Source organism: Euleptes europaea, chromosome 3, assembly GCF_029931775.1.
Source record: "Euleptes europaea isolate rEulEur1 chromosome 3, rEulEur1.hap1, whole genome shotgun sequence".
NCBI classification, from domain to species: Eukaryota; Metazoa; Chordata; class Lepidosauria; order Squamata; family Sphaerodactylidae; genus Euleptes; species Euleptes europaea.
This window is the reverse complement of record NC_079314.1, coordinates 78084804-78112374: the sequence shown is the minus strand read 5'-3', so window position 1 is coordinate 78112374 and position 27571 is coordinate 78084804. Positions and strand designations below refer to the sequence as shown.

The following is a 27571-nucleotide window of genomic DNA, read 5'->3' as shown; positions in this document are numbered from 1 at the left end:
CATCTAACTAAATGTATATAAATGAGCAATCTTAATAATTTTACCTCATTTGGAAGAGGAAAGGGCATTTTACAAATAGCACAGACAGTGCCTGACCCTTGCTATTAAGTGCTGACCTGCTGTTTCCTAATCAGCAAAATACAGGTGGATGTTTGAGTATCTGTGGTAATTCAGTTGTAATATACACTTGTCAGTTACCTTTTAGTCTCCCAAACTAACTGGGAGTTTTTCCCCAAGATTTTTTTTTTAATTTGTATTTTTTACTTTTAGTAGGCCTCATGATAAGGTGGAATGTAGGGAACTCTACCAAATGAAAAACACATTGTGTTAGGAATCAAAAGCTATGGTGCAAGTTAAATGTGTTTTGCCATAGGTTTTTGCTACCAGTTACAGAATTAAAAACAACCTTCACTGTAAGATGAAAGTTGGACCCTTAAATACTATTTTCTCTGGAAATGTGATGCAAAGCACAGAAGGATCTTGAAAACTGCTTTCTCAAAAAACGGAACCTCTGTTCTTTGTGAGAAATCAATAGCAATTAAAGAGAGTTGCTCTACCCTTACCTATTTTATGGCTTTGCATGCCTGGGAATCTGGGGGAGGGGAGGACTCTGACAGACATAGGCCCAACTTCTTAGCTTTGCTGTTAATTTCCAGTTCAAATGAATAGACTATGTAAAACAGTCCACCATGTATACTTACAAGTAACAGAGTGCAATGGGACATACACTCAAGCATCAAGTCATAGGACTGTATCCTAAGAGTGCTAACCATGAGCTCCTGCCCTCCCTTCACAGAACCACCTACTACCAAGTCTCCTTTCTGCCACTCTGCTTTTCTCGAAGAATTTTATATGTCTTCATAAGATGGTCACCGTTGCTGCTGCTGCTGCTCAAGGGGGCATTCCCAGGGCGAAAGGGCTGTGGAAGCTGCCTAAAGGCACCTCCAGCTCCGGGAATGCACACACACACAAGTGTGGGCAGCGTTGTTGGTGGGGGCCGGCAGCACCTGGACGCCGGCATGTTTGCCCCCGTGCCAGCATAGGTGCCACCTTATTCGGCACCTACACCAGCGCAGGGTCACGCCAGCTCCAAAGGAGTTTTGCCCCCCTTCAATGGCTTGATAAATGAGGTTGCTTATCCTTATATTTGCTGTCACCAGTTCATATAAGAACAATATTAGTTTTCCTTAGTCTATACACTTTAGCTATTTTATTAGAACCAGAATCTATTATTTTAAAAACCTGGGTATGGATTGTAATGTGCAACATGGAAATTTTCAGGAGGGAGTTTTTAAGAAAGGGATTAGAACAATAATATAATGTAATATCGTAGCAGGTTACTTTTATAGGGGAATAGGGTTGCAGTTTATTTCTTTCATTTCTTCTAACATAGCTTATCTTCTAACTTTATAAACCATTTTCTTCATGGTACAATATGCCTTAGACGGGTTTTTGGTTTGTTTATCTGCATTGTTTTCCAAACCTGAAATCTTAGTCCTACTACATTTTTGTAAAGCAATGTCTTATACTGACTGATTGAATAGCATCCCATCCCCATAATTATGTAATCCATCAAGAGTCCAAGCAAGAAAGGTGAGCTATAAATGAAGTAAACAAATAAATAATGGACAACAGAGAATCCATAAACATGGAAGTCACCTGCTGATGCATCAATTCTGGTTCAGCTAATTCTTGGTTCAGCTAATTTCCTTTCTTCAAATTTAAATTACAGATAACCTTTATTCATTTTGCCTACCTGCATTATAAAATATTAAGATTCTTTACAGTCCTCCATTTGTTATTACTGGCCAAATTATGACTTTTTGTATAAAAAACGTCTTTCAGACAGCAATTCTATAAATGTTGTTTTCAAAAGCACCTTACAATGCACATTTTCTTTCATGGCATAAACAAACTGATCATGTAACCCTGCAATCCTAAACATACTGACATGCTGATTGCAATTTTTCTTCAGGTTAAAACCTAAGACACCAAATAACAATTTGAATAATTATGAGCATTGTTTCCTCTATGTTGTGCACATTAGAATAAGTGTTATAACTGTGTAATAAATTATAGATAGTTCATTAGGCACACTGTCATAGCGGCATCTGAAACTAATAATTCAAAACAATACAAAGAATTTAAAACTAGAATCCAATTTAGAGTAAGCTGCAGTAACCCTTGCATACACAGTCCTGTTACTTTTGCCACAGAATAAGGCAAAGCAACTGTTTTAGTTCATCAGTTAAACTATTCAATTAATTCAGAACAACTACATCTGCCTGTGTTGTGGTTGTAATAATTATATCCTGTAATCTGTTAAGGGACAGCCAGCGTAATAGCAACTTGCTTTAATGATCGAGAGTAATATTCTGACCTGACATGGTCTTTTGCAATTACTGCAGCTCATTCGTGTGTGCTAATTATGCTGACAATGCTGCCATTCTTAAAGACATCATACATTTTCCCCTTCTTTGCTAACAGACAAACTCACGAGATTAGACAACTTACACTGTAGACTGCAGTAATTCTATTAGCTCCTAAAAGGTATGTGTCTAATGGGAATTCTGTCTCATTTAGCCATCATGCTTCAGCTGAACTACTTTTTATCAAACTGTCAATCATTCCCTTGGTTTTCAGCATTTGATAAAAAGGATGGTGGTATTTTTCTTGGATGTTCAGCTTCTACTGAATAAACTTTGAAAGGCCGGCAGCAAGGAGATTGGTGAATCAATAGAATCTACTTATTTGCTATAGGTGCTTCATCTAAATATATATTTATCAGAGAATCAGAGAATCAGAGAATTGGGACCACCAGGGCCATCTAGTCCAACCCCCTGCACAATGTAGGAAACTCACAACTACCTCCCCCAAACACCCCCAGTGACCCCTACTCCATGCCCAGAAGATGGCCAAGATGCTCTCCCTCTCATGATCTTCCTAAGGTCATAGAATCAGCATTGCTGACAGATGGTCATCTCTCTTCTTAAAATCCTCCAGAGAAGGAGCACTTACCATTTCTCGAGGAAGTCTGTTCCACTGAGGAACCGCTCTGTTAGAAAATTCTTCCTAATGTCTAGACAGAAACTCTTTTGATTTAATTTCAACCCGTTGGTTCTGGTCTGACCTTCTGGGGCACCAGAAAACATCTCGGCACCATCCTCCATATGACAACCCTTCAAGTACTTGAAGATAGTTGTCATATCCCCTCTCAGTCTTCTCCTCTTCAGGCTAAACAAACCCAGCTCCTTCCACCTTTCCTCATAGGACTTGGTCTCCAGACCCCTCATCATCTTTGTTGCCCTCCTCTGGACACGTTCCAAGTGATCCTAGTTACGCATTTCTATAATGTACCTTTATGTTTCTGTAACTGTAGAAACTTCAGTACAACTGCTAATGGATTACACCTCTAGTATAATATGTTAACATCATTCACGGGAGGGCAAAGAGAAAGCGAATGGGTAACTACAAGAGACTTCACAGCAGACAATAATATTCAGAACTCTTAGTGCTATGTACATGCCAGTCTCCCTTTATTGGCTAAAGAAAGAAAGCAATCACAGAGCTCATAAGACTTTTGCTGTACGTACAGATTTGCTGTGCTAGATTAAAGCTTTTGTCTGTGTCCAGCTCCAAGACAATTAACAAATAGAATATTTTATTTTACATCTGAATCTTCAGACTTGACAAAAAACTATGTTAAAAACAGACACAAAACATACAAATATTAAAACTTTATCTTGAGTAGCTGTTGATAGCCAACCAAAGCTTTAAGCATTTTAACACAGTTTCTTAAAGATACTAACTTGGCCTTTTTCTGGACACTCGCCCAAGTCAATAATTGAATTTTTGTGAGGCAGCCACTGAGAATACTGCTGTGTTCCCATGCAACCCTAATTTTAGAACTGGCACACAGGTCTAGCTCTACAGCATGTTTTCTGCTGGTAAGTGCTGCTGTTGCAACTGTGTCTGGACTTAAGGCCTGTGTACTGTCATATCAGAAATAAAATATTTTCCATGGATTTTGGGCTGACCTGATCTTGCCAGCTCCCAGTATCTAAGCAGGGTCAGCTCTGGTTAGTATTTGGATGGGCATCCTCCAAAGAACACTAGAGTGGTGACATGGAGTCAGGCAATGGCAAACCACCTCCGGACGTCTCTTGCCTTAAAACCCTACGGGATAGCCATACTTCAGTTGTGACTTGATGGCACAAAAAAAATATTATTGTAAATAGTGCTCTTTCAAATACACTTTCAGCTGTTCATATAACACACATCCACGTGGCTCAAGGTATGCCTTTATTAATCTTTCTACTGACAATAGAGCCCTCCCCTTTCTACATACAAAGCCACTGAGACATGGAACTAGAAATGGATGAGCTAAGCCTGATCTGTAATTCACCTTTCAGCACAAAGTTGTGAAGCTGCCCGATACTATTCCTGGTCAAATTCAGCCTTCAGCATTACCACCACTGCCACACTTTTTGCACTACTTAACAGGAGTGCAGGATGGGGTGAGGAGAAGGTATGGGATGGTTCATTTGTCTGGGATTAATATAAAAACTGATCAGCCATCTTGGGCATTTAGGACTTATTTAGGAGTCTTGACATTGTACCCCTCCCTAACAGGGCTTGGTGTCATCTTTAGTGGGGGCAGATAGGAAAAAGCAGAAAATGGCAGGGATATTGGAAACAGTGGAAATGGAGATCAGTTACAGGGGACACAAGACAATCAAAGCTGTTGATAAACAATCATGGTGTTTGAGTGGATGGGGGTAGAGTAGCAGTGTCAGATTCCTTAATATAGATCCTTTTCAGCATATTAGTTCTTGGTACTCCAGCACTGGAACAGTAACTTCATCACAGAGACCTCACCCCACCTCTACACCAATCCGAAGAGGAGGTTGCACTATCTGGTAGACTACAATGCTTCTGTATCTCCAGTTCATTGGTATTTGGGCTTAACATACATAAAACAAAAGAAATATGTTTATTGAACCATTGAGACAGTAATCACTAAGTGTCACAGAATGCATGCCTGCTTAGGTCACAACTTTCAAAATCTCATTTTCCATTAAAGTTGTCAAAACCTGTAAGAATGTGCACAAACAAACATTTTACAACCAGGCATGGCAGAGAGTTTTTTTGCAGCAACATGATGATTATACTGTCTCTTAATACTGCCGTGGTAACTCTGGATAAGCTGTCAGATTTTTAGTTTTCAAAACATAGGCTTTGTTTTTCAAATCAATGCAGAAAGATCCTTTTTTGTTATTGCTAATTGGTTTGATTCCCCCCCCCCACTTTCTAGGACTGCTCACCAAGTTTAATGCTGTCACCTTACTTACCCAGGAGGTTTCGTTGGGGGAGGGAAAACCAGTTGTCTTCCAAGTGTTATCAAAGCACACCTTTCTGTGACTAACCCTAATCCACCCAAAGAAGCAGTGATATGGCAAACACCTTAAGAAGACCTGCTCAATGGAAAGTGGAGCCAGTGTGATGCAGTATTAGAGCACTGGACCTGAGCAAGGTTCAAAACTCTTCATTCTGCCACAAAAATGTTTTTAATAGTGCTTGGATTTTTCAAAGAATAAAGAGGCCTAGTCTACATGACTTAGACTTTGATTGAAACTGTAGAACTTAGACTCTGATTGAAACTATCAAACTTGTACTATGTTTCTGATCCCTACCCCCCATACACACTTGGCCCACTGACTTTTCATTAGGAAATGCACTTGCCATTCTCTGTACAAGTTAGATGAGGTCTTTACTGCAGCTCCCTCTTTTGGTTGGCATAGATATCTATCATACTATGGGCCAGACACTCTCTCAGCCTAACCATCTCAGAAGCTTGTTGAGAAGATTAAAAAAGGAAGGAGTCATATACATCACCCTGAGCTCCTGAACTAGAACAAATGATAGATAGATACTTGCAGAAGGATCTGGCAAGAGGCACGCGCTGAGGCAGAGAAAAGGACAAAATCCTTAACAGCATGCTCACATATTACTTATACAGAAGATTGTGCATCAACCATAAATTATAAAGCTTTTTCCACTCATTACATTAACAACATAAACTTGTCACCGTGGTTACATGAGTCTTATGGATTTTTAAATCAGTCAGTTCCTTTTTTAAAAGGTGTGGTTAAACAATGGTGCTTCAATATAGAACAACCATGCTATATTTAATCAATCATTTGCCATATTGCAAATTAATGTTATTTGAGCTTTATGTTCTTTTCTTTTTGCATCACTTGTATTAAACATAAATTCAGCATATTTATCTATTTTCACAAGGCCCCAGCTTTCCTCAGAAGGCTCAAACTAGCTGATAACAAAGAAACAGATGTATAACATCAAATTAAAAAAATGTAATCAACTTGCCAATCAAATACAGCTCGGCAATACTATTCGAACTACCTAAGCATAAAATAAGAAAATGAACAATTTCCACCACTGAACAGCAACAAGGTTGCCAGCTCCAGGTTGGGAAATACCTGGAGATTTGAGGTTGGGACTTGGAGAGGTGGGGTTTGGAGAAGGGAGGACCTTCGAAGGGTTCCTAATGCCATAGAGTTTACCCTACAAAGCAGCCATTTTCTCCAGAGGAACTGATCTCTGTAGTCTGGAGATCAGTCGTAAATCCGGGGATCTCTAGGCCCCACCTGGAGGTTGGCTACCATACAACAAAAAGCCCTTTGAAAGGTCTCCTAAAAGAAAGCAAAGATGAGACTTGAAACAAGACCTCTGGAAGGCTATTCTACAGGGCTAGAGCTTCAGAAGAAAATACCCAATTTATTTTGAAAAGTAAGGTGAGTGAAGAGCAGATCTCAGGCACAGCAAAAGGTCATACAAGGAGAGGTGGTCATTCAGATATGTGTTTTTAAAAAGGAACAAGGGAATGGTAGTTATCCCAAGTAAATTCCAAATAGTAGTCATCCCTGTTAATTCACCCTAAACAAAAAATATAACAGTGTGTATGTCACTGTATATCTGCTGTATCAAAGTTATCCTGACAATTCAAAATAACTTATTTGTTTCACTTAGGGCAGCCAGCTCCAGAATGGGAAATTCCTGGAGATTTCTGAGTAGAGCCTGGTAAGGATGGGGCTTGGGGAAGAGAAGGACTGGCAGGTTATAAAATACCATGGAGATCACCCTCCAAAGCAGTCATTCTTCACAGTGGAACTAATCTCTGGAGATCGGCTGTAATTCCTGGAGATCTCCAGGCCCCACCCGGAGGTTGGCAGCCCTAATTTCACTCAGGGTTTAATTACAAGCCAGAATGGAATTGAAAGTGAGAGGCAACCAAAAAGCAATTCACAGACGGGGTAAATAGGCTAAATCAGAGACATGAATAAGCATTAGTGCAGGGATTCCATGGCACAGAGTCCTTCTGTTTCATGCCAGGAATACAAACCCAGCAGAGCACACAGAAACCATCTGGTACAGTATAGAGCCACGGAGACTGACTTCAGAGAACAAGGTCACATGAACCTTCCTGTCACTATGCAGTTACAAAATGCTGACAAGAAATTCCTTACAAGCCGTACAGGTCTTTTAAACAAAGATGAGGTGATTCCCCTACAGAACTAGAAACGGACCAGCGTAACAAACCTTCGTTTTTAAAGTTTTATTTTTAAAATAAAAATTAAGAGGTAAAAAAGAAGTGCACACCTATTTTTGGTTAACAGAAAAGCCAGATTATAATGTCTGTGGACAAAAGGGGAGCTTGTTGGAATGTAATTAATGGGGAAATTTGTTAGACACCTTGGTGGCCCTTGTGAGGGCAGAACAGTAGAATATAATTTTGTAACGTAAAGTAAAATATAAAAATTCCAGTTTTGCACATTAATTATTAACTCTGAATGCTTTACTTTGTTATTTAATAAGGCAATTAGAAATACACGAGCATGGCTTTGCGACTTTATTATCTATTGTTATCTGCAACCTCAACTCTTTTGTTACGAATACATAGTGAGTTACATTATCAAAATTACTGGAAAAAATGTAAATCTGGGTATGAGGTTTACACTAAGGCCCCAAAAACCTGGGCATAGAGAGACATAAGAACTTATTCTATCCAAAGCATTTCTTTTTGTTTAGCTCAAAGATGCATTTTTAAGCTTTGTAAATACCTTTTTGAAGCAAATATATTTAGGAAAGAATTTTCAAAAACATGACCATTATTATACTGTACAAGATACATTTGTAATTTTAATGGTATATAAATAAAGATTTTGTAGTTTCTTTTTGCCAATAGCAAGATTGTACACATTAAGATGCTGCTGGAGCCTGAATCAGCACCCCTATGGCTGCAATCCTGAAGGCAGGATAAGGGGTACTAATCCGTCCCGGGAACAAACACACCGGCATCGGGGAATCGCGGAGCTGCACCGGCCCCCGCCGCCAGCACAGCCATGCCAGCAAGGAATTCTTGGAAAGGAAAGCCCAAGCAGGCATTAGGTTTTTTCCCCAAGGGTTGGAGCTGACGTCAGTCAGCTCCCAAACGCCTTTTACCCCAGGAACGCCTCCTTGAGCTGCAGCGTTGCCTTTTTTTGGTGGCATAGCCTCACTTTGCTCTATGGGGGCATTTTCATTCTTTTTATTTGAAAAATGTTTTTTCTTTCCTTTTGGTGGACAGGAAGCCTTTGAGGAGGCTGCACGGCTGCGCCACTCCTAGCCGCTGCAAATCTAACCTCCCCTTCAGGAATGGGCTGTCAGTATCATGTTTTTCTACTGTAATGTCTAGGGGTCTTCAGTGTGCCTTGATGCTGAAGGCTTATGGGATCCCTTCTCTCACAAGTACAGCAAATGGAGTAGAGCAGGGGCAGTGAAGTCTGCAGCATGATACCACATGCAACTTTGAATTCCCTAGACTTTATGACACCATGGGTTGCCATAATTTTTAGGTCTGCTCTGTCATCCTCAGGTAACATAATAAAGTGCCTTTCTGCGCAAAGTATGAACTGCATATTAGTTACTGTACCATATTTCTCAAAGCTTTCTGAGTGACAATAATGTATCTACAGTGTCTGAACAGAGTAGGCTTGCTGTATAGGAAAAATGCAGGACTGGTGAAAATATACAAAATTATAGGTTACTGTTCTGAAGCCAGGACAGCCTTGCAGATGGTTTGCAGTAAAAAAAAGAAAATAGTATTATGGATTTCTATTTCTGTTTGCATGCTAGAGCTAAACAGTCATGAAGATAGGCTACAGAAAAATAAAAAAAATCAATAAAACAGCAAGTCTGTGTGTGGAGCTGTGCTATGTCAATAATTGTATCACATGTGAATGCACAGAAAAGCATTAAGATTGTGTGAGGCTATTCAAATACAAAGACAGGAAAGGCATATTAAATTATCATACCACTCCAGAAATCTCCAATTTGGCATTTGCGATTGGGTATCCTGATTTGTTTCTGGAGTTCTGAGAACAATAATTCAGAGGGCCTTCAATGACGGATGGGGGCTGTCAGCTCATTCCCCATCAGTTGACTGACTAGCAAACTGTGGAGCTCACCCTGAGCAAGCACATTTTATTAAACTGCTTGCCCTCTACCTCCCAGAACAGAAGGTACTCAGAAGAGCCCTGGAGGCCTCTTTAAACCTCTTTGTCTATGGAAAACAGTCTGAAGCAGCTACCTCCATATTAGAACAATACTTGGCTTGGAAATGTACAACATTCTGTGACTATTCCTCCATGCCATCCATTTTGAGACTACCACTGTCCTCTCTCAAAACTCCAGAAGTGCAAACAGTCTCAACAGGACCCTTGAACTAAAATCTAAGAAAAAGTAATGATAATTTTAACACATATAACATAAGGTTGCCAACCTTCAGGTAGTAAAACAAAAACAAAGGCACCTCCGTGCCTATACCAAATAGGTTTGGAAATTAGCACGGGAAAGTGGTACACAAATGCACATAAACAGGTTGCAAAAAACACGTCCATAATTCGTTTCTTCAGCCCCACATTGCATCATTCATTTTGTAGTAGGTCAATTACATATACAAGCCCATTTCCCGATGGGAACCTGTTGACAGTGCTGCTGCAGAATGTTGAATTGAAATGGACTTGTATATGTAATTGACTTACTACAAAATGAATGATGCAATGTGGGGCTGAATGTGAAACGGCCGTCCCCTAGCTTTTGGATTTATACCTACTATTGGATATCCTGGTGAACTGATTGATTTTGAAACTCAGAAGAGGACTTTTTGCCTCCAGATACATACCAATAGACTGTTTCATGCTTACTTGTACATTTGTATATAACCAATCACTTAGTTGCTAAGCTTTCATGTTGTACACTTGTTTTGTTCTTTCCGTCATCATTACTCATTATAGACGTGTTTTTTGCAACCTGTTTATGTGCATTTGTGTACCACTTTCCCGTGCTAACCTTCAGATAGTGGCTGGAGATGTCCTGGAATTACAACTGATCTCCAGGCTACAGAGATCAGTTACCCTGGAGAAAATGGCTCCTTTAAAAGGTGGACTCTATTGCATTGTACCCTGCTGAGGTCCCTCCCATCCCCAAACTTTATCCTCCTCCGGCTCCACCAATAAATTCTACAGGAATTTCCCAACCTAGACCTGGCAACCCTAATAATTTTACTAATGTGTACTTCCATCTTGCCCAATACCACTTATAAACCATTATATTCCCATTTTTTCTACTTTTCTTAATCCTTTCTCCCATTCCTTCTTCCCCCCTCCAAATATCTTCTCAAAAACAGATCATAAAAAGGAGTTTCATAGCATGAATCATTATTTAGATTCTGGAAGACAAGCAAAAGGAGAAGAAGATTTTCGAAGCACAGCCTATTAAGGCTCGAGTACATTATACATACTGGAGCTAAAATATCCCTATCTTTAAAATACTGTGCTAACTTTCAGTTAACAGCTTATTACAATTAGTAAGTTTTATCCAGGCATAAACAAGACCATTGCCAAAGCATCCATTTAAAATTATAGCACAAAACCTACTCAATATTTTAAATGCATTTCAAATAATGCAATTGCTCTTGTAAGCACTCCTCATCGTATGCTATTAAGCATGCACTATAGCTATATAAAACTATCTGAAGTCTCATAACACATAACAATTGCTATGACATGTGTATGGAAGTGGGGCTCATGAACCCTCACTTCAGCCTCGTACAGGAGTGAGAAAGTATTCAGCCATCCTGGGACCCAAGCCTAACCAGGCTCTCCTTCCTTTCCTCTCTCTCTCTCTTTTCTGTCACTACCACCATCAAGGCGGGTTTTTTTAGGATTTGCCCTGCCTAAGGGTTTGTGCTCAAGGGCATAGTACCTCATTTGTGTTTCCCTCTCTTTTCACACTTGCTAACAAGGGGGCCAACATGTTTCTTTGAGTGCTTTAGGGGAACAGGGTTTAACGGCTGCCCCCTCCTCTTTCTGCTCCTCATATATGTGACCTAAACAGGGACTTAATATGGTTCACAGAGATCAGATTGACTGCATTGAAAATGAAAAGAGGTTTAATACGAAAGTAAAAAGCACACATTGCATCTACAAACACGATAGACTGAGCATGGATTTTAAAAAGTGATAAAAGGCATCCCTCTAATCCATAACTCTACGCATACACCTACAGATGGTAATAAGAGATAAGGTACAAAGCTCTGGGAGCTGCATTTAGAAGAATAAGAAGAAGAGTTGGTTTTTATATGCCGGCTTTCTCTACCACTTAAGGAAGAATCAAAGTGGCTTACAATCACCATCCCTTCCCCTTGCCACAACAGACACCCTGTGAGGTAGGTGGGGCTGAGAGAGTGTGACTAGACCAAGGTCACCCATAGGGTTGCCAGGTGCCCGGTGGTGGCGGGTAAAATCCCACCAATTCACCGGGTTGCCCGCCAGCCAGCTGAGGGCCCGCAGGCACAGCTCCGCGAGGGCCCCTTCCGGGTTTACACTCTGGCTACCTCCGGACAAAATTGCTAGAGAATTCGTGCTGCGCGGGTTGCACACGCGTGCCACACCAGGCGCGTGCTCAGAGCGCACATACACTACGGCCATGCAAAGCTCCCGCCGGTGGAGCTGCGGGGCCTGGCAAGCCTAGTCACACAGCTGGCTTCATGTGTAGGACTGGGGAAACAAATCTAGTTCACCAGATTAGCACCCATTGCTCATATGGAGGAGTGGGAAATAGGGCTGTTGATTCGGTAAAAACCAAACCAGAAAAATACCGAATAAATGAAAATTCAGTAAATTTCTGGGTCGGGTATACCGAATCAGCAAAATCCGGGAGGTTGGCAAAGCCGAATTTGCCATTCCTGAATATTCGGCTTTCCGAGGCTCCTCCGGAGGCATTTTTGCAGGTAGAGGTCCCACATTTTCAGGGTACCTTGTAGGAACTCTCCTTGCAAGAACCCCCAAGTTTGGTAAAGACTGGGTCAGGGGGTCCGGAGTTATGGGGTCTGGAAGGGGTCGTCCCATTCTCCTCCATTCAAATGCTTTGGCAGACTCTTTAATATGATCTTTCCACTGTATCTGAGTGGAGAAGCTGGGCTTTAAACGGTGGGTGGGAAAGTTCGCCTGGTGCCTTCATAGCGATACAATGTGATACACTTTGTCTCTATGGAGGTGTGGGGTGAACCACCCTATAAAGACCGGATTCTCCATTCAGATACATTGCAAACATCATACTAAAGAGTCTGAACACAGCCACTTTGCCAATGCATTTGAATGGAGGAGGATGGGGGCAACCCCTACCAGACCCCATTCCTCCAGACCCCTTGACCAAATCAGTACCAAATGTGGGGGTTCTTGCAGGGAGAGTCCCTTCTGGCTACCCTGAAAATTTGGGGCCTCCAACTATAAAAATGCCCCCCAAAAGCTGTTTCCACCATTGAGAAGCATAAGGAATTTTTTTTGCACAGCTCCTTGAAGAACATATTTGTAGGTAGAGGTCCCAAACATTCAGGGTGGCTTGCAGGGACTCTCCTTGCAAGAACCCCCAAGTTTGGTGAAGATTGGGTCAGGGGGTCCAAAGTTATGGGGTCTGAAGGGTGCTGGCTTCTATTCATTCCAATGGGCGGATGGACCCCTTCCAGACCCCATAACTCTGGATCCCCTGACCCAATCTTAACCAAACTTGGGGGTTCTTGCAAGGAGAGTCCCTCCAAGCTACCCTGAAAGTTTGGGACCTTTACCTCAAAACATGCCTCTCCCAGAGCAGCACAAAGCCGTTAATGTGTTTAAATGGCTTTAAATGGCCAACTTATTCAGGAATTGTCAGCCCTTGGCCCACAGAACCAGAAATCACCACAAAGTCGTATAGAGTCCAAACAGGTGGATTTTACTGATCAAATAGGCATACAGTGCAAACGAATAAAATGACAGCTATGAAAGGCTCACTAGCTGGGAGATATTATAAGGCAGGAAAGGCGGGAGATTACACGCAGGAATACAGTTTCCCAGGAGCTGAGTTCCCAGGCTTAGGCCTAGGCATGCGACCTTGGGGGGCAGACATCCCGTGCGCGCACCCATTCGTCATAGGCAGGGGGGAAATGTTTCCAACGAACTAGATACTGGAGAGTACCATGGTGAATACGGGAGTCAAGGATCTTGGAGACTTCGAAGTGTTCTTCCCCCCCCACCATGATGGGTTGCGCAGGCGGTGGGTCCGGATGCCACCGTGGAGAAGCAACATGGGGTTTGAGGAGGCTTATGTGGAAAACAGGATGCACACGCCTCAAAGATTTGGGGAGAGCCAGTTCCACTGTGACAGGGTTTATGACCCGAGTAATGGGGAAAGGGCCAATGAATTTGGCGCTGAGTTTATGGCACGGTTGGGTGGACCGGAGGTTTTTGGTGGAAAGGTAAACCAAAGCACCCACTTGCAGATCACCCCCGGGGGAGCGATGTTTGTCAGCTTGCGCTTTGTATTTACGTTTGGCCCGGTCGAGGTTGCTAACGAGCCAGGGCCAAGTGGTACGGAGGGCGTGTGCCCAGGAGGCAATGTCGGGGTTCCCCTCCCCCTCTACATCATCTGTAGGAACGATGGGACTGAAATCTTGTCCATACACAGCAAAAAACGGGCTAAAACCTGTGGATTGATGCATGGCATTATTGTAGGCATATTCTGCTAAAGGTAGCAGTTCCACCCAGTTATCCTGGTGGTAGTTAACATAACAACGCAAATAACATTCGAGTACAGCATTGACACGTTCAGTTTGACCATCAGTTTGAGGATGGTATGCACTAGACAATCCCTGTTCCACCCCCACCAACTTGAGGAAAGCTTTCCAAAACTTAGAAACGAAACCACTTCCGCGGTCACAAATTATTTTACGCGGAAACGAATGTAAACGAAATATATGCGTCACGAAGAGGCGGGCTAGTTTCTGAGCAGAGGGGATCCCTGCACATGGAATCAAATGTATTTGCTTAGAAAACAAATCAGTAACAACCCACAACACAGTTTTACCCCCACTGAGAGGGAGATCAGTCATGAAGTCCATAGCGATCACTTCCCAAGGTTTGCTGGGCGTTTCAAGAGGTTGTAGCAGTCCCGGGGGTTTGCCCTGCGATCGTTTCGCAGCGGCACAAACGGGACAGCTGCGGATGAAGGAATCAATGTCGGAACGCATTCCCCCCCACCAGAACTGTCTGCGCAATAAGTGAAGGGTCTTCAGAAACCCAAAGTGCCCAGCTGTTTTGGCTCCATGAGCTAAATGTAAAACGTCCTTCCGGAGAGCTTTGGGTACATACAATTTTGAGTCTTTGTACCAGGACCCCCCTTGTTCCAAAACACCAGGAGGTAGGGTATGAGCGGAACGTTCTAAAAGGCACTGGTCCCGAAGGACAGTTAAAAAGGATTCGGAGATGGGGAGTTTGGAGGGAGCCCCCCCGTCGGTTCTGGAGATCTGAGAAATAGTTATAGGGCTAGTGCTTACGTGTGGCGGCGCGCAGACTGCAGGCGGCTGAGCGGTCGGAGGGGTAGGAGGGGCGGGAACTCCGGTCTGTTGCGGTGGCGGCTGGGCAGCCGGTTGGGCTGGCGGAGCTTGCGAGGTGTGTTGATGCTGGGATCGGGTTTGCACAGCCAGCATAGGTAGGGCCCCACGTTGCATAGGGGTGAACAGAGAGTTGGTGGGTCTTTCGAGTTTTACCGGATATTGTGGTAAACGGGAGAGGGCATCCGCGAGAACGTTCTGCTTCCCAGGGACGTGCTTCAGGGTGAAACGGAACTGAGCAAAGAACTCCGCCCACCGTTGTTGTTTCGCCGATAGCTTATGGGACCCCGTGAGGGCAGCTAGATTTTTGTGATCGGTCCAAACTTCAAAGGGTATTTTAGACCCTTCCAAGAATTGCCGCCATAAAGTCAGTGCATGATGAACTGCAGAGGCCTCTTTCTCCCAGATGGGCCAGTTTAATTGAGCGTGCGCAAATTTTTTTGAAAAGTAAGCGCAAGGGTGAAGAAGACCGTCCGGTCCTTGCTGGAGGAGAGCCCCTCCCATGGCTACATCGGAAGCATCGACTTGCACAATGAACATTTGATTTGGGTCTGGGTGCCGTAGCACCGGCTCCGAAGTGAAGAGGCGTTTGAGGGCCAGAAAGGCGGCTTGGCATTGCTCAGTCCATAGGATCTTTGCGGAGGGCAAGGCAGCCGAGCTTACTTTTCCTTTAGTTTTAAGCAGGTCCGTAATGGGTAGAGCCACTTGGGCGAAGTTAGGGATGAATCCCCGATAGAAGTTTGCAAATCCCAGAAATTGCTGTACTTGCTTACGGTTGGTGGGGGGAGTCCAATCGAGGACGGCTTGGACTTTGGCGGGGTCCATGCGAAGACCTTGGTGGGAGATGATGTATCCCAAAAACGTGAGTTTGCTTTGGTGAAATTCACACTTAGCTAGTTTAGCGAACAGTTGATGGTTACGCAGGCGTTGTAGAACTTCTCTGACCAGAGTCACATGCTCGTCCATAGTTTTCGAATAAATGAGAATGTCATCTAAGTAGACCACCACCCCACGATATAGAAGGTCATGTAGGATTTCATTGATGAGTTGCATGAAGACCCCCGGGGCCCCTTTTAATCCGAACGGCATTACAAGGAATTCATACATTCCGAAACAGCTAGAGAAGGCAGTGAGGTGTTCATCTCCTTCGCGGATACGGACTCGGTAGTAGGCTTCCACCAAGTCTAATTTAGAGAACACACGGCCTTCCTGTAATTGTCCCAAAATATCCGATATTAATGGGATAGGATAGGCGTTGGTCTGGGTAACCGCATTGAGCTTTCTGAAGTCAATGCACAGGCGAAGGTCGCCCTCTTTTTTCCGGACGAAAAACGCGGGGGCCGAGTTTGGGGCATTCGAAGGGCGAATGAACCCTCTGGCGAGGTTTTTGTCCAAAAAGTCCCGGAGGACAGTGCGCTCGGAAGCGCTCATAGGGTAAATCTTACTTTTGGTTAATGTGCAGTCCTTTACTACTTCAATCGCACAGTCTGAGGCCCGGTGGGGGGGTAAGGCATCACATTCCTTAAGGTCGAAGACATCTTCAAAGTCCCGGTATACAGCGGGTAGAGCCGGTGGTACTGGGGCAGTAGAGGTTAACGCTGGAACGGGCGGAAATGGCAGAGCAAAGTTTTGCCGATGCTGGTCGCAGGTGGGACTAGCGAAAGAAATAGTGTCTGTTTCCCAATCAATACTGGGACTATGTCCTTTAATCCAGTTAATTCCCAAGACCACTTCAAATCGGATAGGGGCTATAGTGAAGTCTATTTGTTCCCAGTGGGAACCAATTCCCATTGCCACCCCTATGGTGCGATGATCAACTGGACCCCCCTGGAATTGGCTCCCGTCCATTTGAGCAAATTGGACGGGGGCGGGTAAAGCCTCTGAGTCGGCTCTGAGGGCAGCAAACGTGGCTTCGCTTATGAGAGTGCGACAGCAACCGGAGTCAATTAGTGCTTTGACGGGGATTTGTGGACCTCCGTTAAGTTGTTGTAAAACTGCATCTACGTAGACGGTGGAGTCCACTTCTTTGATTTTGGTAGGAGCATTCGGTTTGATAGGAAGATCCTGAGAGGTCTGTGGAGATGCTCCATTCACCACAGACCGGAGCCGTTTTTTGACAAGTCGAGGGGAGATTCCAGGTTTAAGGCTGGAGAAATCCAAGGGTTTTCCTCATCCGAAGAGGGAAAGCTGTCCCCCAATGGGGCACTTGTAATCCGAGACCCGGCGGGGTCGTTGGAAGCAGGCAGGGAGGCTGGGTCCCCGGCATGGAGTGCAGAGGGTGTGGGCCTTCCCGGAGCTGCGCTGCGGGTGGCCGCGGTGCCTCTGCGTGGTGGACGACCTCGGGCGCGGGTTGTCGTGCTGGGACGAAATAATTCCTGGCGGCGTGGGCAAACGGCTGCGAAGTGGCCCATTTCTCCGCATGTAAGACAGGCACCCCTCTGAAATCGGACTTCACGTTCCTGGAGCGGACGTGGGGGATTTCGTGGGACGAGCAGTGGTGCCTTGGGTTGAGGCTTTTGGGTGCCCTTCTCCTTGTGCTTTTGACGGACGAGAGAAATAAAGCGGCGGCGGCTTTCCACTTCCTCGGCTAATAGGATCCAGCCTTCGAGGGTATCGGGATCGCCCCGCATGTAAGACCAGTTCAGAATGTCAGGATGCAAGGCTTCCCTGAAATGATGGATTAGGGTGGTCTCGGGCCAACCTACAATTTTACTTGCCAGTCGCTGAAATTCATCGGCAAATTCCCGAACTGTAGCAGAGCCTTGTTTTAATTGTAAAAGTTCCGTTTTGGCTCTTTCTCCCAGGAAGGGGTCCTCAAACCTCCTTCTCAGGGCAGTCATGAAGTTGTTGAGGGAACGAATCGCACGAGAGCGGGTGTCAAACTGGAGGACCATCCAGTCAGCCGCTTTGCCTGTCAGGAGGGAAGCTACGTACCGCACCCGGCTATCTTCCGTGGGGAAAAGTTGACCTTGTTCACGCATATAACTGTCCACTTGATGCAAGAAACAAGGCAAAGTCTCAAGAGATCCGTCATACGTAGTCCTCAATTTGAGTTGCTTCCAAGGGCCGGGCGCGGGCTGACCCGGTTGCACGGGTGGTCCGGGCGGAGGAGCAACAGGAGCTCCAGGAGGCAAGGGTGGAGCAGGCACATTAGCAGGTGGTTGCACGGGTGGTCGGAGCGGAGGAGCAACAGGAGCTCCAGGAGGTAAGGGTGGAGCAGGCACATTAGCGGGTGGTTGTACGGGTACCGCCTGACCCGGTATCGGAACGGGCTGTCTCTGAGCTATCAGGGTTTGTTGTAATTGCCTGTTCTCGTGAAGCATAAGTTCCATTACTTCTTGGAGTTGATCCACACGGTCGGAGAGCTCCCGATTCTGGGCTCGTAAAAGATGAACCTCCTCACTTGGGCCCCCAGTAAGATGAGGCTTACTGGTTCGGAAGCTCGTGGCCCATTGAGAGCTATCCCCATATAAATCCTCGTCTTCAGACTCATCTGAGTCTCGACGTCGGTCAGCCAAACGGCGTGCGCGTTGGGTCGTACGCGACGGGACAAACGCCGGGGAAAAGGTGAGACCTGATAGTCCCAGTACATAGTCCTTGGGGCGCGTGTCCACGTTCGCCTGATTCCTTGCTGCAGCCGCCCTGGCTGCTTCCGCCGCCTCTCTCTCTCTTGCGACCCTAGCCGCTTCGGCGGCTTGCTGATCCGCAAGAACTTTGGCGTTCTCAAGTCTTAGGGCAGCCTCTGCCGTAATGCGCGGCAAAAGTTCTGTCTCGAGGAGCAAGAGTATGGGGTCAGGTTCCCCGCCCAGCAGAGGTTGTACTCGAACCGCCAGTGCGGATGCCTCGGCTCCAAACGTCGGGGTCAAAACTTGAGCCAAGGTGGCTACCGGGGTGTCCTTTGTACATTCCACAAGGAGAAGAGCGGTGCTAATAGCGACTCGCTTGGCCTCAGCCTGGCAGCTGGCCGCATCCGGGATCAGGGAAAAACCCTCCGGTGGGGCTCCCGCCATGGTAGAAAGAGTTTGTCGAGAAATAAGATTATCCAGAAGTCCAGTTAATATTTGTAAATCCTCAGTCGCCAATCGGGCATCGTCCAGTAATTGATCCAAGTCCTGAAGATCTAAACGAGCATCAGTATCCTCCGATGTTAACATCCAGAGACGTCCTGTAAGAGATTGCCACTGCGCGTGTACCAGTCCCCTCAAGCGGCAAACCTCTCGGTTCGTCCGGAAAAGTTCAGCAATTAAGTCCTGTAACAGAGTAGGGTCCTCTGAGAAGGGCTCCAGGGTAGTAGATCACCTGGAGAGCTGCACAGCTCCCATCCAAGTGGCAGGCGAACCCCCCTGGGTTCCAGCCTGGCTAGGAGAACGGTGAAGATGTGAGATAGCTGTCATAATGTCAGCCCTTGGCCCACAGAACCAGAAATCACCACAAAGTCGTATAGAGTCCAAACAGGTGGATTTTACTGATCAAATAGGCATACAGTGCAAACGAATAAAATGACAGCTATGAAAGGCTCACTAGCTGGGAGATATTATAAGGCAGGAAAGGCGGGAGATTACACGCAGGAATACAGTTTCCCAGGAGCTGAGTTCCCAGGCTTAGGCTTAGGCATGCGACCTTGGGGGGCAGACAATACAGCACAGAGACAATAACGAAACCGAGATAGCAGCCTGACAGGAATCCTGAATTTAAACCCGGATTCCTACCTATACCGGTATAGGGGGATTCGGGATTTCCTGAATAAAAAAAGGCCATTTAAACCCAAATCCAAATTATACCGAATTTTTAAAAATTCAACAGTCCTAGTCTAGTGGGAAATCAAACCCAGTTCTCCAGATCAGAGTCCACCACTCCAAACTACCGCTCTTAACCATCATCTTGGTTTCAGTATCTATGGTTCCCCCCTAGATCTCAGGAGCTACCTTCTAGAGTCAAGATTTCCCCCTCTTCTTTGGTGTGTGTAAAATGGAGCTTCTTCATCAACACGCTCAGAGGTTTTACCAGCTCTCCTTCGTCCCGTCCCCCCAACTCTTCACTTTAGTCTCCCAAGGCACTATACTCTGTGCCTGAATCCTCTATGCCTGCACAACATGCAAAACCAAATATTATCCTTTGGGGTACAAACTTTGGCACTAATCCTGGGGTGCCAAAGGGATTTTATAACATCATATAAGAGATTTTATAACATCATTAAAATTAAGTTTCTACTTAAAATCTGTAGAAAACAGGTTCAAAGAAGTATGATCTATTTTAGATTAATACCTGCTCCCTGAAAAATTGCATTTTAGAATCTGAACATCAGTCTTGAAGGAGTCATATTTTTCTTTAGTACTATTTTGTGTGACAGTAATCTACTGAGGAGGAAATATATAGGAATGCTGTGAGGAGTCCCACAGTACACTGCAGGTTAAATGCAGCTGAGAAAAACAACAACACTGTACTTGAACCTGGCAATTGGCAAACAACGAAATGACAAACACAAGAGCTAACACCATCTGTGCAAATCTCCATGAAACTTAAATTCTCACCTCATGCCTCAAAGAGTAATTCCACCCCAGGGAAAGTTTAGAGGACACTCAAGTGTGTCTTTCAATTCATGTTGTGCAAAATAAAGCTTCTGGCTTGCCACAGAGAAGCACACTGAAGCTTTACATTTCCTTATATCCACTAGCTTCAATTATTATTTCATAAGAAATAACATAGTCTGTAATTCCTGTAGAATTAAAGGAAGAGTTAGGAATTTTCAGACCAGCTCATATATAATCATGTCTCAAACTCAAATTCTCCTTTCTATCCTTCCCTCCTTCTTTGTGCAATTAGATGACCTCTATGAAAGAATAAAGAGTGCATGAGAGTGGGGAAGTGAAGTTGGCAGCATGTAAACCTATGACATTATCACAATGGCCAAATTATGGGTTGATCATTACATGAGATGTTGACAATAGAGAAGAGGGACTATTGAATCAGCCATGTGCACAGAACACTAAAGACTTGTTCAGAACTACATGTCATACTATGTTATAAATCAAAGGGTGGGTTTTCCTGACTCATTTCTGTGATTGATTTTCACACCTGCAATCAAACAGAATGTGAATCAGAGTGTCACAGAATTATTCCTTCTGACTGCAAACTGTTTTGACATCTACCATTTATGGGATTGCAATCTGTGTCATTATAACTCACATTACAACATGACCATAATTTCAGTGTGTTTAAATATCCACTTGAGGAAACGGTGAAAGCCTCTGATGGTACACCCAGAGGTGGATATATTAAGATGACATTATTCTTGATTTCTGCTCAACTACCTCTCATTTTTTGAATGCCGTAACAAAATGCATGTCCCCTAGAACCCCTCCCCAAGGAACATGCTTATAATTTAGTACTGTAATCAGAAAGGATCCAGATTTCTGCATATTTGTTTGTAATACTGAACATTTCACAGTAATGTACTTTCTACAAAGAGTTTCTCACCAAATTATGATGGTGGCACATGTAAGAGCCATTTCCAATCCACATCCAAGAGTAAAAAACAATGACAATCTTCCATTCCCTTTCCTTATTAATTGTAGCCATGGCATCTGCACTACTAACCACTGATAAACTGATCAGATAGTTTTTGAAAACCGATATAAAAAGCTTGGTTAAGATAGCTGTTAACCGTAATAATGTCAGTGAAGATAGAGCAGTAAGGGGAAGGCAGAACATGAGCACATAAGCCCACTTCTAATTACTAAACCATGGTTAAGAGATGGGCAGTTCTGCAGTTGTCCCTGGAGCCTCTGTGTTTAATCTCTTAATAAACCTTGTTCTTGTTAAAACCTTGTTCTTAATAAACCTTGTTCATACTTGTTCTATCCGCTTTACTAAATTCGGTTCAAGGACTACTAAATAGGAATGTGCCACCCATACTATCTCATGCAGCACAGACTACTCTGCATAAAAGATAAATAGTAATGAAATAGATAGTATCAAGCAGACAATTAACCTATCTACGAACCACTGCACTTACATAGGATGCTTCTAAATAGCACCTGTTCTCTGGAAGAAACGAAACTGTTGGGGCATAAATAAATTCTAATATTTGTTCAGACTTTCACATGTTTATAATGAGATATAAATGCTGGAGAAATTAATGGTCAGCTGAATAATCCTGTATGCAAGGGATTCCACATGGGAGTGAGCAGTTGCGTTCTCAACCGTTTTTTAGCTCTTCAAAGTGTAAAAAAAATCCACAGTGCACTCAAAGGCCATGTTTAACTGTTTAATGCACTTGTGTGTGCACATTTGTCCCAAAACACATGGCTAGATAGTGGAACTGGTAAGAGGTCAGACCACATTCTAAACCCAACAATCACCATATAGCAGGTTTTTAGGAGCTAATTTTTGCTAGGAAACACTCATGTTCTAATTATGATTACACAGAGCTGTCCCAGGTGCTGCAAAGGGATCCTCATAAACTGCAATATCTACCTGTAGAATTACAAAATAAAGTCTGAAAATTTTACACAGACACCATTAAAAAGATACTAGCTGAAAAGAATTTCCACATTCTGCCCTGGGGGATGTATCTTTGATTATTACTACAGTGTTAATGTTATATTAAAGTAAAAAGAGCAGTTGATAGCCAGGTACTATAGCTTTTAGAATGATAGGACAGGACCTGGACCTAGAAGACCAGAGTTCAAATGCTACTTAGCCATGAAGTTCATGGAATGAGCTTGAGCCAGTCATTCTTTCTCTCCTGGTCTAACTTACCTAAGAGGGTTGTTGTGATGACAAAATGGGGAGCGGAAGAACTATGTTCATGACCTGGAGCTTCTTGGAGCAAGGTTGTACAAATGTACAGAAAGGTTGTACAAATTGATAGAAGGGTGAAAGTAAATCCACAGCACCAAAGCTCAATAATTTCAGTGAACTCCAAAGACTATCATCCTGCTCAGGTAGCACTGTTATTCTTCTTTTCCTATCGTAACAGAATTTCTCAAGGACAAAGACTAACTGGCACTATTTCTAAGCATCTGAGTAAGTAAATTATTCCACCCTGAGCTCTTAACTTCTACTGCAGAGGATTAACTCACATATTTAAGATTTACAATGGCATTTTTAAGGACATTATTCTGATATTAAGTTCCATAGTAATTTAAGGTTTGCTTCATTTAAGGATAGAATTGAAGTTGATCAATCCAGATGAGTGTTTTCATAGGTGTAGTGATTTCCAAATACATAGAACAACTTTCTGACTTGCCCCCTCTGTGGCTGCCCAAAATGTGCCCCCAAATCCTATTCCATGGGAGGGGAAAGGTGAGAAAGTTCACTCCATGGGTGGAAACACTTTCACCCACAAAAATACTAGTTTGGATACAAGCTAAGATTTGCACAACTACCCTAAAGTTAAAATAGTTTTTATAAAATTTAATTTGTGACATAATCCATAACTGGTACCAGAATTCATATCAAAGGCAGATTTCCCTTTGTTGAATTACCCAGGAAAAGAAATTGTTTCTTTAGTTTGTAATGTTTTTTCTCCTCCCACCATTCATAAAAATATATTTGCTAGCAATGTATGCATACATAGAAATTTGACAATAAAGTGGTAATTTTAATGCTTTTTAATAAAAACATTGTGATGCATTCTGCCCCCATTTGAAAAAATAAGTGCAAGAAAGGAGAAAACCTAGAGCACAAAGACTCAGCTTTGTAGGCTAATTGGACCAAATTCTACAAAGTTGATTAAAGTTCTTAGATTGGGATTTGCAGCTACAGAGAAATTAGGCCTCTGATTTTGCATAGTTGTTATCATTACAACCTTCTCCAAAACATATTCCCTTGTTGAACTTTTCCTTCTTTTATTGTGATGGTATAATTTATGAAGATGTTGCTGACAAAATGAAGAATCACTGGATACATACTGGAAGTTGATCTAACAACATACATTCTACCTGATATATATTTTAAGAAATTCCAGCCACCAGTAACTCAAAATAAAACTAATCAACATAAAGCCTCAATACAATTTATTCTATTGGTGGATTCCAAAATGGCCTTTTTTTTTTAAACCTGTCAATATATACTTGCAATCTACCTCCCATTATTGTTTTACATTTACATATTTCTAAAGGTCACATTAAACCTATGCTTAAACATTATAAACTGCATAAAATTAAATTCTAAGATCACAGATTTCTCCTTCATCAAAGTGATTTTCAATCTCATTAAGCTATGGACCCACAGTTCACGTTCTGTCCACATTCTACCAAGCCTAACATATTTTCATCTATCTTATTTTGAGTGGGCTCATTGCACAGCAGCTGTATCACAGCTCCAGATGAATGCAGGATTTTGTATAACTACTCAACACATTTCACAGCTGCTCAAAGTACTTCAGGAAAATTTAAATCTTGGGTGATGCTAATGGTTAGCCCAGGCAAAAAGCAAGTAAGACTTCTAAGATGTGGCCATGAGTCTCTATGAAAGCTAGACTCATAACAAAAAAACTGTGCCACCCAATTTGGTTCAAAAAACAAACCACAGACCAAGAGATGTTTAGCGCAAGACAAAGCACAGGAGCATGACTGAAATACCAAGCATCAACTTTATGAAAAATCACTGTTGAATGAATTCAATGATATTTCAACCACAAAGCCTTTTCACAAGGCAGGGTGACCTATTAAGTACCCCAAGGTTTTTTTTAAAACACGCAAATATATATATTCCCTATTACTATGTATGGGTGTGAAAGCTGGACAATGAACAAAGCTGATAGGAAGAAAGTAGATTCCTTTGAAATGTGGTCTTGGAGGAGAGTGTTACTGATACCATGGACTGCCCCCCCCCAAAAAAAAAATCAGTTGGTTATAGATCAAATCAAGCATGAACTGACCCTAGAAGCTGAGATGACTATACTGAGGCTATCGTACTTTGGTCACATTATGAGAAGACAAGAGTCACTGGAAAAGACAATCATGCTAGGAAAAGTTGAAGGCAGCAGGAAAAGAGGAAGACCCAACAAGAGATGGATTGACTCTATAAAGGAAGCCATGGCCCTCAATATGCAAGACCTAAGCAAGGCTGTTAAAGATAGGATGTTTTGGAGGACATTGATTCATAGGGTAGCCATGAGTCGAAAGCAACTTGATGGCACTTAACACACACTTATATAAATAATGTACGCAAAACCTTATGCTTCTTACAATCCCCAGATTTCACTCACCTTGTTAATAGCAGGCATGATTTGGTGCATTTTCAGCCTGTGAAACACAAAGACATCATAAACTGCTGAAACTGCTAGAACTGTCACTCCTTGCTCCTTCCACAGCATGCTGCAGGTGGCACACACGCCTGTACCCAAGAGCCAGCCCCAGGTTCCTTCTGAATAACTTCTTCTGCAGCAGTGTTTAATGTAACACATTAGGGCTAGCAGGAAAAAGAGGCAAGCTCCAATATCAGCCCTTCCCACTATGCCTGCCACTGCTTCAGTATGGATGGGATGAGAAGCAAACAGCAGGCCAGCAAGTAAGGTCCAATATCCGTCACCAAACAGTATTCGGGAAAAACTTGTGAAAAGAATTGTGACCGCAGCATGTAACAAGACATTTACAAGATGGTAGCTCCAAGGATCCATTCCTCCAATAGCGTGGTTGAGGCGAAAAGAAAGTGTACAAAGAGGTCGATATGATTTATGGCTCCCACTGTGGGTAAGAAGAGTGCCCCAAAAGTCGTTGTAGAATATTTGAGTCCATGGTGTTTCTGGAAGAAGATCCTGGTTTGTCTTGATAGCTCGGCTGAAAACAGAGAAAGAAAACAAATTAAGCAATGTGACGACAACAACTGGGGCTTCTAAAGTAATCACAAAGGAATTATTGTATGTAGATAGTCATATTATGGAATTAGAACAAAGTCATAATATGAAGCATTACTACTTCTTAAGTTTTAAACTCCGTAGTACAAGTTCTGCTAGGAGTATTTCATCTATTGACTTTTTGCTACAATAAATTTCCATATAAATTGGCTTTTAAAACCTTAGAAACAGCTGTTATGCTGGGTCCATTAAATTAAAACACCCTTCAATGACATTCATCCAAGTCAAATCCAGAAGCAATCACTTGCAAGTTGATGAGTTGTAATTAAAATGTAAAGGAAATATGAGAAACTGACAAACACAGTGGCTGAAACTAGCAATTCCTGAGCAGTTCCAAATAAAACACCAAGTGGCCTTTTACACACCTATTTTAATTTATGTGGCAAAATGAATCTTGCCATAGGACGCCTTCATATGTATGCAAATTTGCAACATGGAATAATTCCACATTACATACACACACAGCTATATGTTAAAGAAAGCACTGTACATTTGGCTTAAGTGGCCAAAATGATGGCAATCTCAGCTACTTTAAGTCAAGCTCTCAAGGCTACTGTTCTAGAAAGTCAGGAATGTAACATGGTGGTGGAAAGTGCTGTCAAGACATTACCAACTTATACCATAAGATTTTCAAGGCAAGAGACATTCAAAGGTGGCTTGCCATTGCCTGCCTGTGTGTAGCAACCCTGGATTTCCAAGCCAGTCTCCCATCTAAATACTAACCAGGGCCAACCCTAGGGCTGTTGAAAAAAAATTCGGCCCGAATTTAAAAGGGCCGAATTTTTCCAAAGCCTGAACTGCCCCGCATCGGATCCCCGAAATTCGGAGGAGATCCAGAGTTCGGGGGAAAATTCGCCCTCCCCGCGGGCCTTCACGGGGCTTCCCTGAAGGCACGTGGGGGGGCCTTTAAACAGATCTGCGCCTCCCAGCTGGAAGCCCCCTGAAGGCGCACAGGGTGTGTGTGTGTGGAACAGATCGGTGCCTTCCGGCTGGGAGGCACATATCTGTTTAAAGGGACCCCCACGCGCCTTCAGGGAAGCCCTGTGAAGGCACGCGGGGGGAACAGATCTATGCCTAACAGCTGTTAGGCGCAGATCTGTTTAAAGGCCCCCCCGGGCGCCTTCAGGGAAGCCCCCTGAAGGCGCGCGGGGGGTGGTGGAACAGATATGCACCTAACAGCTGTTACGCGCAGATCTGTTTAAAGGGCCCCCCGCGAGCCTTCAGGGAAGCCCCGTATGTATTCTGATTTGGAGAGGGGAATTCTAACTAACTCTATCTCACCCTCTGAGGGATAACTTTGTCCTTTCAGCTCAGTTACTGAGAAAGTGTACAGTCATGGTGTAAGATGTTACAAGAATATCATGATATTCCAGTTAAAGCTGTTCCTTCTTGCTGTATGCAAAATTCCTACTCCTCAGTAAATGGTGGCAGCTATTTTATTTAGGGTGGGAAAGAGGATTTAGACCTCACAGTCAATCTCGAGAAACTACATAACTGAGTGCCAGAAAGACCCATGAGAAAATCCATTATCTATGTTGGAAAAATGATCACAATGAGTGTCAAAATGTACCACATACATTATCTCAGTAATCCTTAGAACAACTGTAAGATTTGCAAGTATTACTGTTTGCCATTTTTTATTCAATAACTCTCCATATCCCACTAAGATTTACTACTTGAAAACTACAGTTATATATATTCGGAGTGAAGTGCTGTCA

At 43.3% G+C, this 27571-nt stretch overlaps 1 protein-coding gene across 1 annotated transcript in view; it reads right to left on the bottom strand.

The window, feature by feature from the left end:
* TMTC2 (transmembrane O-mannosyltransferase targeting cadherins 2) overlaps positions 1-27571 on the bottom strand; it is a 229399-nt gene that overhangs the window by 115714 nt on the left and 86114 nt on the right. Inside the window, exon 2 of the mRNA XM_056846658.1 lies at positions 25206-25776. Within this exon, the coding sequence (XP_056702636.1) occupies positions 25206-25776 (571 nt within the window). The remainder of the gene's footprint in view (positions 1-25205; positions 25777-27571) is intronic.